Below are 16,623 nucleotides of genomic sequence, written 5' to 3' on the forward strand. Positions count from 1 at the left end.
CCCGCCGAGAGCGGGACCTGCTGTCATGGCGCCGCCGCGTGCGAGGTAATGGTTACCGGGCGGCGCGGGTCTGGTGCGCGGCCCGCCCGGCCCGGCCTGGCCCGGCGCGGCGCGGCTGAGGCGGGCAGCGGGTGTATCGGCCCGGCCCGGCGGGACCCCCCGCCGTTGCGCTCGGGTGCTCCGAGCCGGTGCGGAGCCGCCAGAAGGCCTCTGTCCCCTCGGCGCCGGGCCGCGGGGTTACGCCGCCTGTACCATCACCCTCTGGGCAGCGTTCCCGGCGCTTGCAGAAAGCGAAACCTGAAGCGAGAGGCTTTGCCCCGCCTGGTGCCCTCGGGACAGGCGGTATGTGGTCGCAGTCGGGCGGGATTCCGTTAACCGGAGCTGAAGGTTGGCCGTGAGCCACCAGAGCCCGGTCAGGAGACGTGTCTGCTTGGAGAAACGTCAGTTAGGAGTAAGACTCCCTCCTGGCACAGTTTTTGGTTAAAACAGCAAAGAGGAAAAAGAGGTGACACCCAGGATGAGTTTGCCTTGTGTCGAGATGTTTGACTAAGACATAGGAGAGCCAATAAAAGTCCCTTGCAAATAACTTTCCATGGATATTTTTCCAATTACTTTTTTTCCTCCTTTTTCCTGTAAAAGATGTGCATAGGTTTGGCGATTGAAACCTTAGGAATTGAAAGTCTGGTAACTAATCCATAATCTTAAATTGTTTTTACAGATAAGTGATCTTATGCAGTTTCTCCAGGACTGTTTCCGATGGTAGAGTTTCATCAGATCCCTTACTCAAATCTATTCATAAGATATTAGCAAAAATGAATAATAAAATAAGTTATTTGTTAAATACTGTTAGATGCATACATAGGTGCAATTCTGTGCTCATTCCCAAGTCTTCAGCCACAACAAGAAAACACATTTTATGGATTGGCAGGTACAGAGATCCCCTGGAAAATGTCAACTTCAGGAAATTATTTTTAAATGTTTTTCCTTCTCTGCGTGAATCTTCTCTTCGATTTCTATCTCAAAAGACAGATGTTTTTAGCACAGGTGCTAAAATAGAACCAGAGAAGGGTGTGGAGGCTTTGGTGAGTGAGCAGGCTCCCCAGAGCTCCTTGGAACTTGAAAAGTTGGATGATTCTGGGAGCTCCAAAGTGAAGCCTGTAATGGATCATAGTGAACCATTCTTTAATAGTCTCCGGAAGTGTACCTGTCCTTGCGATGCACTGGACTTGGCTTCGGAGTCTGCAGTTTCCATTAAGCATTTCACAAACTGTTTAACTACAGTATGGAGGCTCTTCAAAAACCTGTCTGAAGACCAGCAGCGTTACGAGAAGCAGCTGATCTTTGAGCACCCAGTGTTTGCCAAGCTTTGTCAGCAGCTGCTGCGGGAATCCAGAAGGATGTCGCGGGGTGACCTGGTGTTCAGTCTGCATGCTGTGGTGAACCTAGGTGTTCCTCAGAACACTCTCCTAGTCCAGACTTTGGTGAGAGTGTGCCAAGTAAGCATCAAAATCCCTAAGTTTGGGCTGAAACCTTGGGGCTAATTCTGGGAGGCTGTGCAACATCAGAGAGATTTGGGTTATGTCCCTCATTTAGTCTGATGTTCCATGGAATCAGGGCTCCCATAATTAATTTGTGTGTACTTCTACTTTCCTTCATTTTTGAAACTGCTGCCTGATTTCAGATTTGACAGAGAGAAATCTCAAAAATCATTACTGTTTTCAAATCAACTGAATTTGACTGACATGAGACCTTGTAGGTCACTGAAGAATTGAAGCTTATGAATTGATTTCTGGGGGGAAAGGGAAGATGACAGGTACAGATTAAGAGTGGTCAGTTTTTCTTTTCTGAAACTTACTGGTCTGAAGTAATCTGACATTGTGAAAACTTTAACAGGAGAAGCTCAATCTACTTGATAACCGATGTCTCTCAGTTTTGGCAACTACTTTAGCAGGGCTGGATAAAGACAAGAATGTGAGCGCTCTTCAAGCTGGATTACAGTGAGAAAAATACATTTTTCACATGTTCTTCATATTTAAATGTTGTTTGAATGTATGTCTTATAGAAATGGAGGGAATGTCTGTGCATATAAGGCACTGTGGTTTTCGGACTTAAATGATCACATGAGATAACAGCTGTACAAGACAGTGATTTTTTGGCATTGTCTTTGCTGTTTCAAGGAGAAAGGCTTCTGATGGCATAGGGTGCTAGACTGCTCTGCAGGGGATTCATATTCTGACTGCAGTTCCACCACTGTGGTTTTTCTGTGGTCTTGATCAAGTCACCTTGCATATCTATGCCTCTGTATTTTTCACGTGTAGAAGGGAGGTTACGAGACTGGCTTACTTTGTGAAGTATTTTGATTTGTTATTATGAAAAATGCTGTTTAACAGCCAGGGAGTAATGTGGGGAACCAATCTGCTCACTCCCATGAGATTGTTTTTACTGAGGTTGTCACAAAATTTGGCATGGATCAGTACTTCTGGTTCCGTGTCAGATCCTGCTTTGAGAAGGTGGATGTGTTAGTGATAGTTCTCCTGGAAGCTCAGGTACACAGTTCTAAGTTGGTGGAAAGCAAGAGATCCATCTACAAGTCTTTCTGTGTCTTGATGTCTGGAGCTCTTGCCCATTTGCAGGAAGCTGCATCTGCAGGGATGAATTTCAGAGCAGTGCACTGCCTTAGAAAGTGATGCTTCATATTTTTGTAGCTGTGCAGGTATATTTAGGGTGATTCAGTCATAACAATTACAATACCTCCCTCTGAGCCAGGAAAGGAGGTGCTGGGAATGCAGAACTCCTTCATCTTGTGCTTATGATCCATGTTATGATATTCCCTTCTGTTTCCGCAGCCCACAGCACTGCCTGTTTGGTTTTTAACTTACTTGCACCAAGTTGCTGTCAGTGTCCGTCCCTTAGTTTCTTAGCTGTTTCAGAACTTGCCTGCACATAGATGATTCTGTGATAAAAATGTGCAATTGGTTTTTTCTTTCTGCAGAAGGGTGTCAGTTCCTTGAGGCTTAACAGCACTCATGTCTGCACAGTCACACGTGCAGTCTGGTCAGATGCCCCTGCTGTTAATGTATCAGGAACAATACTTATCTATCAGGATAACATTAAGAAAGCATATATAATTATTTCTATGTGCAAAATATCTGTGCTGCAGCTATGTCATGTACCTTATGCCAGCCTTGCAAAAAGGGAGGTGGGAGAGGAGCAGGGGAATTACAGCTTTAATTTGGGAGTGCATCAGTGAGGGAGAATGGGAGTACCTACCTGTTTCTGCTAAAATGAGGAAAGCTCTTATCAAACAGTTACTCTCTCTAGCTCAAGGCCTTGTGTGTGTTTCTTCATCAGATTACTAGTGGAGCAGCGCATTCCAAGTATCAGAGACATCTTCATACTGCAAAACCTCATGAAATGTGTGGGAAAAGATGCTCCAGTCTTTCTGAAAAAGAAATTAGAGGTAAATTTAGTTGAAGGCTCGTTGCATTGTTTATAACTTTGTATATAACTTGTGTATAGTTCTTTCCGGACACTCAAAGAGAAAATAGAAAGGTTAACTGCATTTGCTGTATGAATCTTAGTCCAGCTCTATCTGCAGGAAGAACATAAATTTGGAAGCTTGGGAATATCCCACCATGAAAGGGGGCAGAAAGCAATGGAGATGGCACAAAAAGAATAGAGGCAGTAAAATAGCAGTGCCCTCACTTCTTGTTTGGGTTGGCCACATGGTATTTCACAGAAGCAGTTACAGGCTGTTCCCTGATTCCCATGCCCAGCTTGTGGCTGGAAGACAAGAAGACAGAAAACTAATCTATGATGGGGCTGTGTCTAATAATGGTATGGGCTAGAGGACTGATGGGAGTGAGATGCCAGGAGAACTCACCTACCTTATGGCCTTGTCTTCCTGTCTATCTGAAAGGTCCCCTAGGAAATACAGTGGTTGGGAGCAGGCTGTAGGTTTTATGGCAGGGCGTACTGGGTTTCATCCCCTGATTTAAAGACACCTTTTGAAACCTTTCAAACGGGGCCTGTGGTGGTTTCATCACATAGCTGAAGGGCGCTGAGGTCAGGGTTAGTAATAGCATTCATGAGGAAGTGAGGGAAGATATCACTGATGGGAAACTGGACAAGAACAGAGCACTGCAGGGGGCTCATGCAATGTGTTAGATGTAAGTAAAATGTAAAACCTTGGACAAGGTACCACTGTTTACAGGATGATGAGAAACTGGCTGAAGATGTGGTGGAATATGGAACTGAGAAGAAAGTAACATTTCCACTTGTTAACTGAAGGGAGCTCTTAATTTCCTGAACCTACAGGGTGCTGTTTTTAATACTATGTAATTTCTATTGTAGACACATTTTGTATTTAACCTTTGATATGGATGCAATAAGAATATTGTATTTTAACAGTCAATATACTTTGTAGTCTCATTTTTACTGTTATTTATATCAATCTACTTACTGCCTCAATAAATTAAGTCTCTTTTGTGGCATTAGAGCTGACCTTCTGTGTCTCAGTCCACATTTGTAGCTGGGTGTTTGTATTAAAGATACGCCACTTGGTGTGCCATTGGATCACTTTGAAGGCTTACAGCTTTCACGCACACCCAAAACAGTAATTGGAGGACTAGAAGTCAGCTGTGCCAATTAAATTTCTGCTACTTTTTAAAGAGTTGGTAGAAGATACATATTCACAGTATTTGGAAATGAGCTTTACTGAGACTTCTTTCTTTTAAAAAAAACATATAAAGGCAAATCGCTGGGAATTTGCGGAGTGACACGGCTCTAGAACACTTGATCTGCTATAATTGTGTATTAAGAAATTGAGAGAAGTTACTTTATGCTTTTGTTGTTTGCTGCTCCTTTTCTTTCATATAAGTGTGAACAGGCTAAGGAATTTGGGAAAGTTTTGGTGAAAATGCCTTCACCAGAAACCAGTGATAATATACCTGAAGAATGAAGGATTTAACAAACTCTAATTCACTTTAGATGGCAGTTTTGAAAGAGATAGACCATCTGACTTTCCCGAATGCTCTACGTGTGGTTTTGGCTCTTGTTGCAATGAATTATTGTTCCATTCCAATCCTGAATGCCTGCAGTGAAAAGATCCAGGGTAAGAAAAAAAAAAAAAGTTTATTAAATTTCCCTTCCTTATACCAAATTCTTCCTAATTATTGTCTCGTCTCCCTTTTCTGATTTCCTTTAAAACTCAGGAAACATCTTTGTTTTACAGGATATTATAGTAACGTGGAGCCATTTGACAAGCAGCAAGACAGAAAATTACTGATCAATAATGAAAGCAAATAGCTCTTGTTGTCTGTGCCCTTCTAAACATTCACCTGAATTACATATTTTTCTTTGCATTTTTCTGTATCCAGAATTTAGGAAAAAGAATTGAATTCTAGCAAGAAAAAACAGATTTCAGATGAACTTTTAAAATAAATCTGAATTGGAAGTGGACATCTTACAGGATGGATTGGTGGCTTGGTGTGATTGGTTGATAAACTAAAGGGAACATAGTGTTTCCCTGATTAACTGGATTTAATTATTGAATGTTGCTTAATAACTGACCTCATGCTGCAGCCCATAAAAAAATTAAGTGAAAGCTAGTGCTTTCACCTCTCTCCATACCTTTACAATACATTTCTTAAGTATATGTGGTCAGTATGTATTGATTCACAATTAAAATACATACGAATTTGTGTCTAAAAAAAGGTTAAAGCAGCAAAACAGCATTCTTAATATAATGAACCAGGAGGGTTTGGGCTGCTTGTACAGCCTTTTTTTGGCCTGGTTGTTCATATTTGTTAGGACATGGTCTTTAATTACACATACTGGCTTCTCCCGTAGGACTGTCACCACACTCAGTACACACAGAGTGAACAGCTCCCCAGTACTTTTTTATGATTTTTTTTTAGTACATGTTCTCAGGACTTATATGATGACGTAGTGCAAATGATGCTCTGGGGGCAGATTGATTAATTTCTGGACAGAAATGACCCCTATCAGAAGCTGGAGATGGAATAGGAATAGGAGGGAGGGGCACCCTTTGGGGCCCATGGGGCAAAGGAATTCTCCAACAGGTTTTCCAGGTCCTGTGCTGGTTTTGGGGCTCTCAAGAAAGTAGCCCCCTCTCCCATATCTGGGACCTGTCCAGAATTGTAATCACTGTCTACTTCATAGATACTTACTGAGTTAATGTTTGCAACAACAAGGGAGCAACCCATTGGTGATACTCCTCTTCCAATTCTGTAGATGAGATTAAGGTCAAAGTGTCCAGTAATATGTCCTTTAGCCCATTTTCTTTAAGAATACCTAGCTTTACAAATCACTTTATTTGATGCACAGCTCTTATTGGCTTCAATCACAGTTGTCAGCACTCAGCACTTAAGAAATGAGATAGCAGTGTTTTATGCTGAGCACAACTCAGAGGAGTTAAATTCAGTTATTTTCCTGCTATCCTCTTGACTCCTCTGGCAGAGGAAAAGATAAAGTCTGGTTTTGATGGGTGCTGATCCTACTACTGTAACTATGCTCTTTTCTCTTGCAGTCACTGTCTTACGACATGCATGCACTTCATTGCAGCACACAAAGCGGGACATTCAAGAGAGAGCCTTGTTCTTTAGTACTTAATCTTTTTCATCTCAGGAATAGGTCCATCTTATGTGGCAAATGAAGTTGCAGTCCTGTGTGAAAGTCTGTTGTCTGGCACTCAGTCTTTGTCATCACACTCATATGCCAGGAGGTTACATTATGGTTCCATGTTTTCCAGTTTGGTGTACACTAATGCTTTAGTGCTTGACAGCATTTCATGTCAGTACTAAAGGGGCTAGCCTGAGGGTTTCCATGCTGAGTGCAGGGAGGTGCTGAAAATCAGGAATCCTGGAACAGAAGATGTTCTGGGAACACAATCTTCTTGCTTCTTTTGTTAATTTGTCCTGTTTTGCTGACCTGTCCCTTCTAGCTTGATCCAGTTTGGTTTCTTCTACCTCTCAGTTCCTTCATTTGTTTTAGCTCAGTTGACTTTGCCTAGCTAGTCTCAGTCTGTTCCACAGTTGCTTCTCTGGTTTTTTTTTCCCCCCTTCTCCATCCCTTAGCCAGACTGTTCCCTCAATGTCACCAGCCTACAGTTCCCATTGCTTTGTATCATTTGTCCTTTTTTTTGCTCTTTTGTTACAGAGAATGTCCACGATGCTCCATTTCGGCAGTTAATTCTCATTCTGGAAGCTTGTTACAGTCTCCAGTACCGCAACGTAAAACTGTTCTCAGCATTAGCAGACTATGTTAATTCTACTCTCTGCCTTTGGGACAAAAGACAGGTGAATTTGAGACCAAATAATTTATAGTGGTACTAGTAGAATATCTGGTGCTTTCCATCTTACCTTTCTTCATATTTATGTTTGATCTTTGGAGAACAGATTTTTTAGGAATACTACTCTGATGAAGTTGATACAGTTAAATGTTTAAAATGTTCTGTTTACTGCTGAATAAAGAAGCAGGAAATAAAACAGGTGTTTCAGTTTGAAAGATTTGCTTTCATTACAAGTGCCTTTCATGAAATTAACAGGTAGGATCCACTTCACTGGCTTTCTTGACCTTATAAAACTATCTTTTCTTTTAGATTATCCTCTTTCTTTCTGCCTTTGAGACACTTGGCTTTCAGCCTAGTGAGCTGATGGGTATTTTTGCCAAGAAGGTGACAGAAGACCCTGAATTCCTCAACTTGAAAAACCTTTTGATTGTTCTCCGAGTGTATTCACGACTCAACTATGTTCCCAGAGACCAGAAGCACCTGTAGGTTTTCATTTAGAATGCCTGGTAATATGTTATGTAGTCATTATAGAGTTATGTATGACACCTAGTATTTGATTTCAGTTGCGAAAGCATCCATAATCCTGTTTTATTAATCTGTAAGGTAAATTTGCTGTGTCTTTTCACACTTTTTCTACATAGGCATTTTTCTCTGTAATTGAAAATGGAGACCTTGGTTCTAGACTGACCAGGCTGCTAAATCTGTTGATAGGTAGCTGTATCCTCAAAGAAGAATCAAAAGCTAATGTTAGATTGCACAACATAAAATTATATAAGATAATAAAGATTTCTAACTTGTATTTTTGTTTGAAATCTGTATTTTATATAGCCTTATTTGTGTATTTAGATACTTTTCTTCTGCTTTTGGAAAAGGTTTTTTGAGACTCTTCATAGCTGCTTGAATAAGTACCTCCCTCAGATTCCCAACACAGAACTTCTGAAGGCAGTGTATTCACTTTGCATCTTAGGATATCTTCCTCATCGTGCAATTGATGAGCTGCTGCAAAAGGACAGCAGGGATGAACTTCTACTGTCAGGTCAGGCCTTACTTTGTCATGTTATTGTTTTAAAAGGGATAGTCTGCCTCTGTACATAATTTGTTGTAATTGTGTTAAAAGTTTAGAAATTAAAGAATGCAAACATGATTAATATTAATTTTTAAGTCCTCAAGACAAAGCTAACATAGTGACGGTGATCTAAGTGATCTGTTTCTGCACTAGGGCATCAGGCTTATTGTCTTGGGCCCCACAGTGGCAACAATTTAATAGTAGGTGTGCACCTGGAGAGAGGTGACTATGAGATTTGTGGAAATGGTAGAAATGTGTAAGAGCCAGGGGTTCTACCTTCGACAGATGTTCAGGCATTTTTAAAAACACACAAAGTCTTAACCTTTGTAAACCAACTTTAATTCCTGGAATCATGAGTAAAAGTGGTTTTTTGACTGCTCTGAGTTACAGTGAGGAACTTGGAATGCTTTGTAGTACAATTTGGTTTCCACATTACAATTCTCTACAGCCAGTAGAGTAGTTCAGTGGAGTAGAAATTCAATGTAGAGTAAAACACTGTGTCTTGCTGTTGCACCTGCTGTGACTGAACCTGAAAGCTGCAAAGCTGTAACTGCTTAGTACTCTTAAGGTATAGTTTTAAAATCATGGCCAAATCTGATATCCCTCTTTGTTTTATAAATAGCCTTCTATTTGTCTGGATTTTATAAATAGTTTTTATGTGTGCTCTCTAATTCCATGTTCTCCTAAGTCTCCTGTAATAACTCATAGCATGCACAGAACTGTGTACAGTAGAGGGGAAGGACTGGATAAATGGGCAGGTCCCAGTTGCAGACTTTATAATTAGTGAATTGATGGTGTATATTTAACAATATGTTGAAGATACCCCATAATACTCAGTGAAAAAACAATTGGGTTTTGATTCCTATATTGAAATTCATTTGCTCTGACAGAACAGACTATAAATGATAATAAAATGAAAAATTCTGTGAGATGATACATGGGATGTAATATTTTTGGTATCCTTTTTCAGGAGATCTTTACAAAGAAGAGAAGGAAATAATGCTTCACTGTGTGAAAGCATGTATGGAACTTGATAGCCCTTCCTTCAAGAAGCCTGCATTTGTGCTGACTGAGAATTTCTCCTCACTAGTATCTCCTACTCTCAGAAAGGCTCGGGAGGCACTGATAGAACTTCTGGGAGATGAGAACATGTTTCAGCAAAATGTTCAGCTGCCATATAAATATCATATTGGTATGAAGCCAAATTACTGTCATATTCTTTTAAATGTAGATTTATAATCCACAGAATAATGTGGTGGTAATAACTCCGCGTAGGGTGCAAGGGATTAAAAGTGTAACACTTTGAAGACACAATATTTTAACAAAATATGTCCTTGATTGGTGAATCTACTTTCTAGGATTCTTCTATTAAAGTATTTAAGTCAATTTACTAAAACTTTGATTGCTCTTATTTTCAAAATTGCTTTGGACTTTTTGTTAAGCATCAATGAGCAGATGTACATAAATCCAGTGTGGCCACCTGTTTTAGAGAGTTGACGTGTAAGTACTAAATCACATTAGAAACAAAGCCAAACAGCCACCTTTTGTTCTCTGGCCTGTTTCTTCTCTGAAGTTCTAACTAAAGTTTGGGTTCTACTTTTATTTATGAAATGGGATATGACCTTTGGCAGGTGATAGTTTCATAACATTTGGGTTCTTTTATATTTTGATGTTGCTTACTTTTTCACCAGCCTCCCAGCTTACCAGTTTTTCTGTATTTGCAATAATTTTCTTCCTAAATATTTCTAATGCGAAATTGGATTACAGGAAAATCTGAGTAGGTATGACAGACTGCGATCAAGACTAGTTTCTTTAAACTGTGATTTCATTCCCATAAAGTTATATCTACAGTTTCCAAAACCAAATGTGGGGGTTTTTTTCTGGAGATGTGGAAGCTATAGCTGTTTATATTGGTTGCAGGGAGGGAACAGCTGTCAGTAATATATAAATTACTTGAGAACAACAATTAGAAACAGAGCAGTGATGGTGTCTGTTACCTTTTTCAAATGAACTGTTCATTTGAAAACAATTTGAACTATTAATGTTCAAATGAGAACATTAATTGTAACATCTTGCAGTGTAAAATGTCTTGTTTTGTTTTCAGATTTTGAAATCAGAATGGATTCAGGAAGAAAGAAAGTGCTCCCAATAGCTGCAGCAGATGATCCTGCTGACTCAAGTGTTCAAAGGTGTGTTTTTTGACTGTGTAGTTTTTCTAGTAGGCTAGTTTTATTTGTGTGTATTCCATCCAGTTACTTCTTTGGTTCAGTGATTTGCAGAAGCGAAGTAGATGACTTGTTATTTGCATTCACTGAAATATACAAAAATTGCCATGCCAGTTCAGAACAACAACTTATCCAGCTAAAACTTAACATTTCAGAGAAAGAGGCAGGAAACGTCACAGTAATCTGATACTCTTGTAATGGATACAGGTTTTGAAGTACTACTAAAATCCCTTCCAAAAAATTGCTACATTATGGTTTTAAAATTCTAAGTATTTGTGTGTCCAATTAAACATTCAGTTATTCTCTTAAGTCTCTAAAGTGTGCATCTCAATGATATGTTATAGCAATTAATTCAGCTGCTGAAATATAATTTGAATAAAAAGGATCATCATATCCACATTTTAGGTGATTGATTTAATCTTCTGTAGAGGAATGACCTCTCAGTAACTGAAGTGGGACATATATCATTTAAGTAACACTTAACTAGAATTGGATAATAACATTTGTGTGCTGGATCACTGCACAGCAATGTATTTTGTATCGTTTGCTTTTTGGGAAAAGGAGAGCTAGTGAATTGTGTAATAGAAACTCACTGTCAGGCTTCCAAGACATTCAGCTTTCCTCACCCTTCCAAGCAGGTTTTTATGGAAGGAAGTAACTGATTCTGAATATTAGCAAAGGATCAAAGTAAATGCAGAAGCTGTCAAAATAATGTAGAATTTTGAATGATCAGTTTCCTTCTCATTGTGGGAGAAGTGGACCTAATTCTGCTGTAGGTATTTGGGTAGATGCTGGTACTTGCATGAAGCTCATGGAAGAAGAGAGGGTCTAAATTACTTAAGTCTGGAGAAGGAAAAGGATAATGAAATCTGTGCAGTCCTGATATTTTTGCTTACCAGAAAGCTGTATATTCTGCAGTATTAAAGGAAATCATTGAATCATTGTCTTAAAAATGCTTATTCTGCATTTGTACAATGGAGTCTTCCCTACTCTTCTTGCTTGTAGATTGGCTTTTCTGTTTGTTCCTCCATCTGCCTTCTGTGTGGGTACAATGCAGCCCCAAGGGAAGCTGGCAGTGAAGAAGCGGCATCTCAATAAACTGGGCTATCACGTGATTCTGGTAAGAAGAGTCCTGTTATTCTCTCTGTTTTGGTCCTGTTATCAGCACAGTGATGAGTATGTTTGTTCAGTAGAACAGGCCTTGTACGAAATGGTGAGCCTTCTCCAGAGTGGTATTTGTGTATCATCTCTACTTAGAAGGTAGTGGTGGTGTCACTAGGGAGAAAGGGCAGAGGAACTCTAAAAGACAAGCTACCACTTAACATTATCAGTGAAATAAATATAATCATAGTTCAGGAAAAAAAAAAAAACAAGCCACTGAATTGCTTTTACCTAAAGAACCTACATGGCTTTGGCTTATTTCCCCTGTTTTTATAGAATGAATGATTCAAGTCAGCTTCAAAATACAGTGACTCCCTGTGGCCTTCCCATCAGTGAGCACTTGGTTTGTGGGACAGGGTCGTTTGCTAAAGACAGTAGACCTAATGTACCCTTTGCTTTTCCTTTCTTACAGGTCCTGAAAAAGAAGTTTCAGGAAATGACAAATGAAGATGCAGTTAAGTTTCTGAAAGGAAAAATTTATTCAGAAAATGTTTTCTCTTTTTCAGAAGTGACTGTGCAGGATAATAATTAAAATAAACTAACAGTTTTGGGTCTCCTGATCTCTCTTGTATAATTAAATGTAAGGTTTTAATGGAAGAGATAAGCACTTTTATACACAGCTGCCTACTCCAAAGTATTGCAGATTGAGAAAAGTTTGTAAAGTGAACAATGTCTGCTGATAGTGGGGGTTTTCTTCTCTGAAGTGGGAGTGGGTTTTCATTAGTGGAAGGAACTACTTAATCCAAAAAGCATCCTGACATTTATTCCTTTGAAATTTCTTAATTTTATCTTCACTTTGCTTCCCCTCACCCATGCCCCAAGTCAAATTTCTCTCTTGAGCAGGGTCAGGGAAAGGAAGTGACTATTTCAAGTGCTGTTGGAACCTGGCCTACAACTACGCACGAGCAGGATTCCCCCCACCATTCCCTGTGTTCTTTATGCAGAACTATAGGTGGTAAAGCAGTAACTCAGGAACTCAGCCTAAGTGGTATATTAAAAAATCCAAAGTTATGTGAAAAGTTTCTGAAGAAATCAGTCTTGCCCAGTTTCCAAAGTTCAGGCCAATAATGGTTGTTAGCTGTATGCTTTTGCTTTTGAACGTTTTGTTTCACTGCTACTGTAATAGATTTTGAGACTTCTTGCTACAAGAACACAGGTCTGCCATGTGTTTATAAACTGACTCTTGCTCTCTGTTCCTGATATTAGTGGCTCCTTAAAGAGGTGTTGCAATACTCAGATTTGTTCATTACATGCTGTGATGCATCTCCACTGGCCTGTTATGTAGTGGTGTAATTGATTATGTTGGCAGAGTCCTAGAAGTTCAAAGCAGCTTTGGCCTTTGAGCTGAAGGAGCAGAGAGAACTGGTACATCTTTAATGTTCATGGTACCATTTAGCGGTAAAATCCGTTTGTTGTGCTGCAGTTGCTGAAGTACTTAGTAAGAGCATCGGAATGTTCAAAATACACACATTTGCCAGCAACCGCTTGCTTGTTTCTGTGGTGTAATCGGATCTTCAGCGACAATTTTGCTGTACCATAGCCACAGCCCAACCGGGATGAAGGGACACACCGATACTTTCTACAGTGACTGTGTGCTACCTAACGGTGGTGCCCTTGCTTCACTTCGTAAGCTACAAGCACTATGTTCTTTGTCTTTCTGAAGTAGTGTGGACACATGGTTAAAGTATTACAATGATGAGATAAAAAAGGTATTACAGTCATGAGAGGTGAAAAGAAACAATGTGCTTAAAAAAAATTCACTGCCCAACTTCTTGCAGAACATGTAGATAGAATATGGTGCACATTTATGAAGAATGCTGTGCAACCAAAGAAGCATTGCCACAGCAGTCTGGCATAAAAAACAGAGAGCTGTTCAGCATTTCAGTCTGAAATGCAGCACGTGCAGAAAAACAGATTTGATGCAATTGTAAAACTTAACAACCAGAGCAGAAGCTTGTGTCCCCTTTTTGGATCTGCTCCTTTAAGAAAGCATTGTCTGTACAAATTTATCGGTGAAGCAGACTGGACAAGGTCTGAAATGCTCTGTGCTGGAGAGCCGGGTAGTGCTCAGAGCTGTGTTTGAGAAAGATTTTGGTGCTGTTCAAACCTGAAGCCTTGCAAACCAAGCTAATGTAGTGTCAGCTGCGGCTCTCGCTTGGGCTGGGGAACTGCTTCCTCTGCTTCAACATTTTCAGTCAGGTCCTCTGCAGCAGGTACGTAGGTCCCATCTCTTCAGGGACAAAATGCCAGGCGGGGAAGTGTACTGTCTTCTTGGGTGCCAGCAGCCTGGACAGAATTAGCCACCAGTGGGCACAAGATGGCATAGCACATTACATTAAATTGATCACCATCTTCTTTCTTTTTTTAAACATGTTATGAGTAGGTGGAAACTTACACAAGCAGTATGGAAGTGTAGTAGTCTGCCATAATGATCACCTTGCTTATTAAAATATCTTGCTTTATGCTACCTTAATAATTTAAGTCATTACTATGTCACCTACACTGATTCATAGTTCCAAGCAGTAGGTAGCTGCTGCCAGAGAGACTTGAGAGCTGGGGGTTTCTTGAATCTTTACATCTGCTAAAAAGCTACTCTGTGGCAATGTCTGAAATAACTTCAGGTTTCTCAGGTATCCAGTTCATGTAGTAAGGGAGATCTAATCCCCGGTTTTGTGCATTACAATCTTTATTTAGAGTACCATTCTCCTCTCTTCTGAATCATGCTGATTAAAATTAGTGAGAGACTCACAATGAAGATCAACAATAATTATTTTGCACCTGTAATTGCAGGTTTTGTCACTGCATGGATTGCTAAATGCGAAAGGTGCAAAATCACCTTTTTTAAGCAAAACAGATACTAACGGATGTTTTTAGCCAACCTGCCAGTGAGGCTAACAGGAGATGCAAGCTGCACCTTTCTCTACCATTTTCACAGTCTGCCTGCAGACTCAGGAACCTATGTTTCTAACATTTATTCACACTTGGAACACTGTAAGTGCAGTGGCTGGGAATTTTTTCTGAGCGAGGAGTGAGAAACCAGGAAACTGAATATGGCTTTATTTCATATAGCCCATGGCTGTATCTTAATGGATGGAACCCAGACATTTGCCGTGGTGTTTGACTCACTGAACGTATTTCAAGGGTGTATCCAATCTGTAGCAAGGCCAAGGTTCTTAACCCCACGTAAAGTGAAAATAGGTAATTTATTAAGTAAACTAAATTGCTGAGGGAGGGGAGGATCTTCAATGAATTGAAGGCTTGTTAAAGAAGATAAAGCAAGTATAGGGCTTGGAGTAATTATGTAGCTATGACTTAAAGACAGCAGACTCAGCTGCACAGACCAATCATATATTCAACCAGATTCTTGTATGAAGGCAGCATATTTTATTCCTGGGCCACAAAGAAGTCTGAAAAGTAGAGCTATACAAATCTTTCCTTCATTCTGAGCTAAGAAATACTGGACTTAAGTATTTGTCCTGCTAATCTCAAAGAAAAAGATACTGCCTTTTATGATTCCTGGTTTTTACATGCTGTTTGCTGTTAGACATTTTTTTGATTCATAAATCTTGTTACAAAACAGTAAAATGCCATGATAAAGCTGGCTTATCTGGTAAATTTTTCCTTTAGAATAATGCATATACTGTTCATCCTTTGAATTCTCCAGGTCATCTGAAGGATATCCACATACAAAAGGGTGACAAGCTCAGATCACTGTCATGTATCACACAGTCAGTAAAACATTGTGAGAAGGATTTACAAATGTAAGTTATTTAGCAAACTTCACTGGCCCAAGGATGATGTTAAGTATTGCAGGATGTGTGAACAGATCTAAAATGAGAGCAAGAAACAGGAAGGCAGAAGATGTGGGCTGCAAGGGTGAAGAAGGCTCTTGTGTGAACAGAAAATAAACTAGTACCATCTGAACAAAAATGAAACAAAGTTTGTGAAGTAATGCAGAATGAGAACAGTGAGTGCTTGGAAAAAACATTGTTTCCATAAGCAGCTGTATTTGCAGACCCTGATGACCTGTAGCTCTCTCCTGCTTTGATTTGCTTATGTCTAAAACCACTTTTGCGCACTAACTCCAGCCTTCCCAGGGTATGAAATATTCCAGCCACTCATTCACAAGAAACATCCATGAACTCTCTTTGAAACTTCTACCTTGTTCTCAAATTGGCCAAGATGTTCAAAAGTGACTGGGAAAGAGGGACTAAAAGTGCATTGTAAGAATTTGATTTTTGTTAAGAAATCAGAATCTAAATAAATGGGAGCTTGGAAATAGAGTATGAAAGGCTGTTTCTCAGGTATTGCAACTGTTTCTGCATAGGCAAGAGGTTGAATAATGCTTTGTATGGAGAGACCTAGAGATGTGGCTCTGATCAATTGCTGAAGTGAATACTAAGACTTCTCTTTAGTGCTTTTTTTTTTCCCTGGCCGTTGCAGTAGGTATTATTTTATATTGCCATTTGTTAATGTTAAGCTATTCTCTTTGCACTCAAATCCCAGAGCACACAAGCTTGCATGAATGAGGTTCCAGTTTCAATACCTCTTTACTGACACTAGAATATCTGAATTAAAAAAGAATTACAGGTGTTTTGTAGATCTCAATAAAGGTGGAGCATTCTCTCCTAGGCGAAATGTGCTGAAATTAGTTATTACAGAACAAAAGCAGAACCATGGTTATCTGTTGTTCTCTGCATGCATACCTTTAAAGCAATTATGCTACTTAAGCATAGGTTTGACTGAACATGTAATCCTGTGGTTTTATTCTTTTCTAGTAACCATAATGGTTTTAGTAGTTCTGCATTGTTCTTCTCTTTTAAGTGATGCAAATATAATGGAAATACAAACTGCATTTA

The 16,623-nt window shown here is 39.7% G+C and overlaps 1 protein-coding gene across 1 annotated transcript; it reads left to right on the plus strand.

Annotated features, from left to right (window-relative positions):
- The first annotated feature begins 2 nt into the window (after positions 1 to 2).
- FASTKD2 (FAST kinase domains 2) lies at positions 3 to 12,324 on the plus strand. Its single transcript, XM_074829375.1, has 12 exons — positions 3 to 45; positions 719 to 1,496; positions 1,894 to 1,997; positions 3,352 to 3,460; positions 4,990 to 5,113; positions 7,180 to 7,319; positions 7,622 to 7,794; positions 8,185 to 8,348; positions 9,349 to 9,570; positions 10,483 to 10,567; positions 11,609 to 11,723; positions 12,177 to 12,324. Exons 2-12 carry the CDS (start codon positions 813 to 815, stop codon positions 12,294 to 12,296), a joined length of 2,040 nt encoding a protein of 679 aa, XP_074685476.1. The 5' UTR covers positions 3 to 45; positions 719 to 812; the 3' UTR covers positions 12,297 to 12,324.
- Positions 12,325 to 16,623: the final 4,299 nt, after the last annotated feature.

Source organism: Strix aluco, chromosome 6 (assembly GCF_031877795.1).
Source record: "Strix aluco isolate bStrAlu1 chromosome 6, bStrAlu1.hap1, whole genome shotgun sequence".
In the NCBI taxonomy this organism is placed as follows: Eukaryota; Metazoa; Chordata; class Aves; order Strigiformes; family Strigidae; genus Strix; species Strix aluco.

Coding starts and splice junctions, on each gene's coding strand:
- FASTKD2 (XM_074829375.1), top strand. CDS start 813: ATGAATAATAAAATAAGTTATTTGTTAAATACTGTTAGATGCATACAT. Junction 1,497..1,893: donor CTTTGGTGAGAGTGTGCCAA/GTAAGCATCAAA, acceptor AAACTTTAACAG/GAGAAGCTCAATCTACTTGA. Junction 9,571..10,482: donor GCCATATAAATATCATATTG/GTATGAAGCCAA, acceptor TTTTGTTTTCAG/ATTTTGAAATCAGAATGGAT.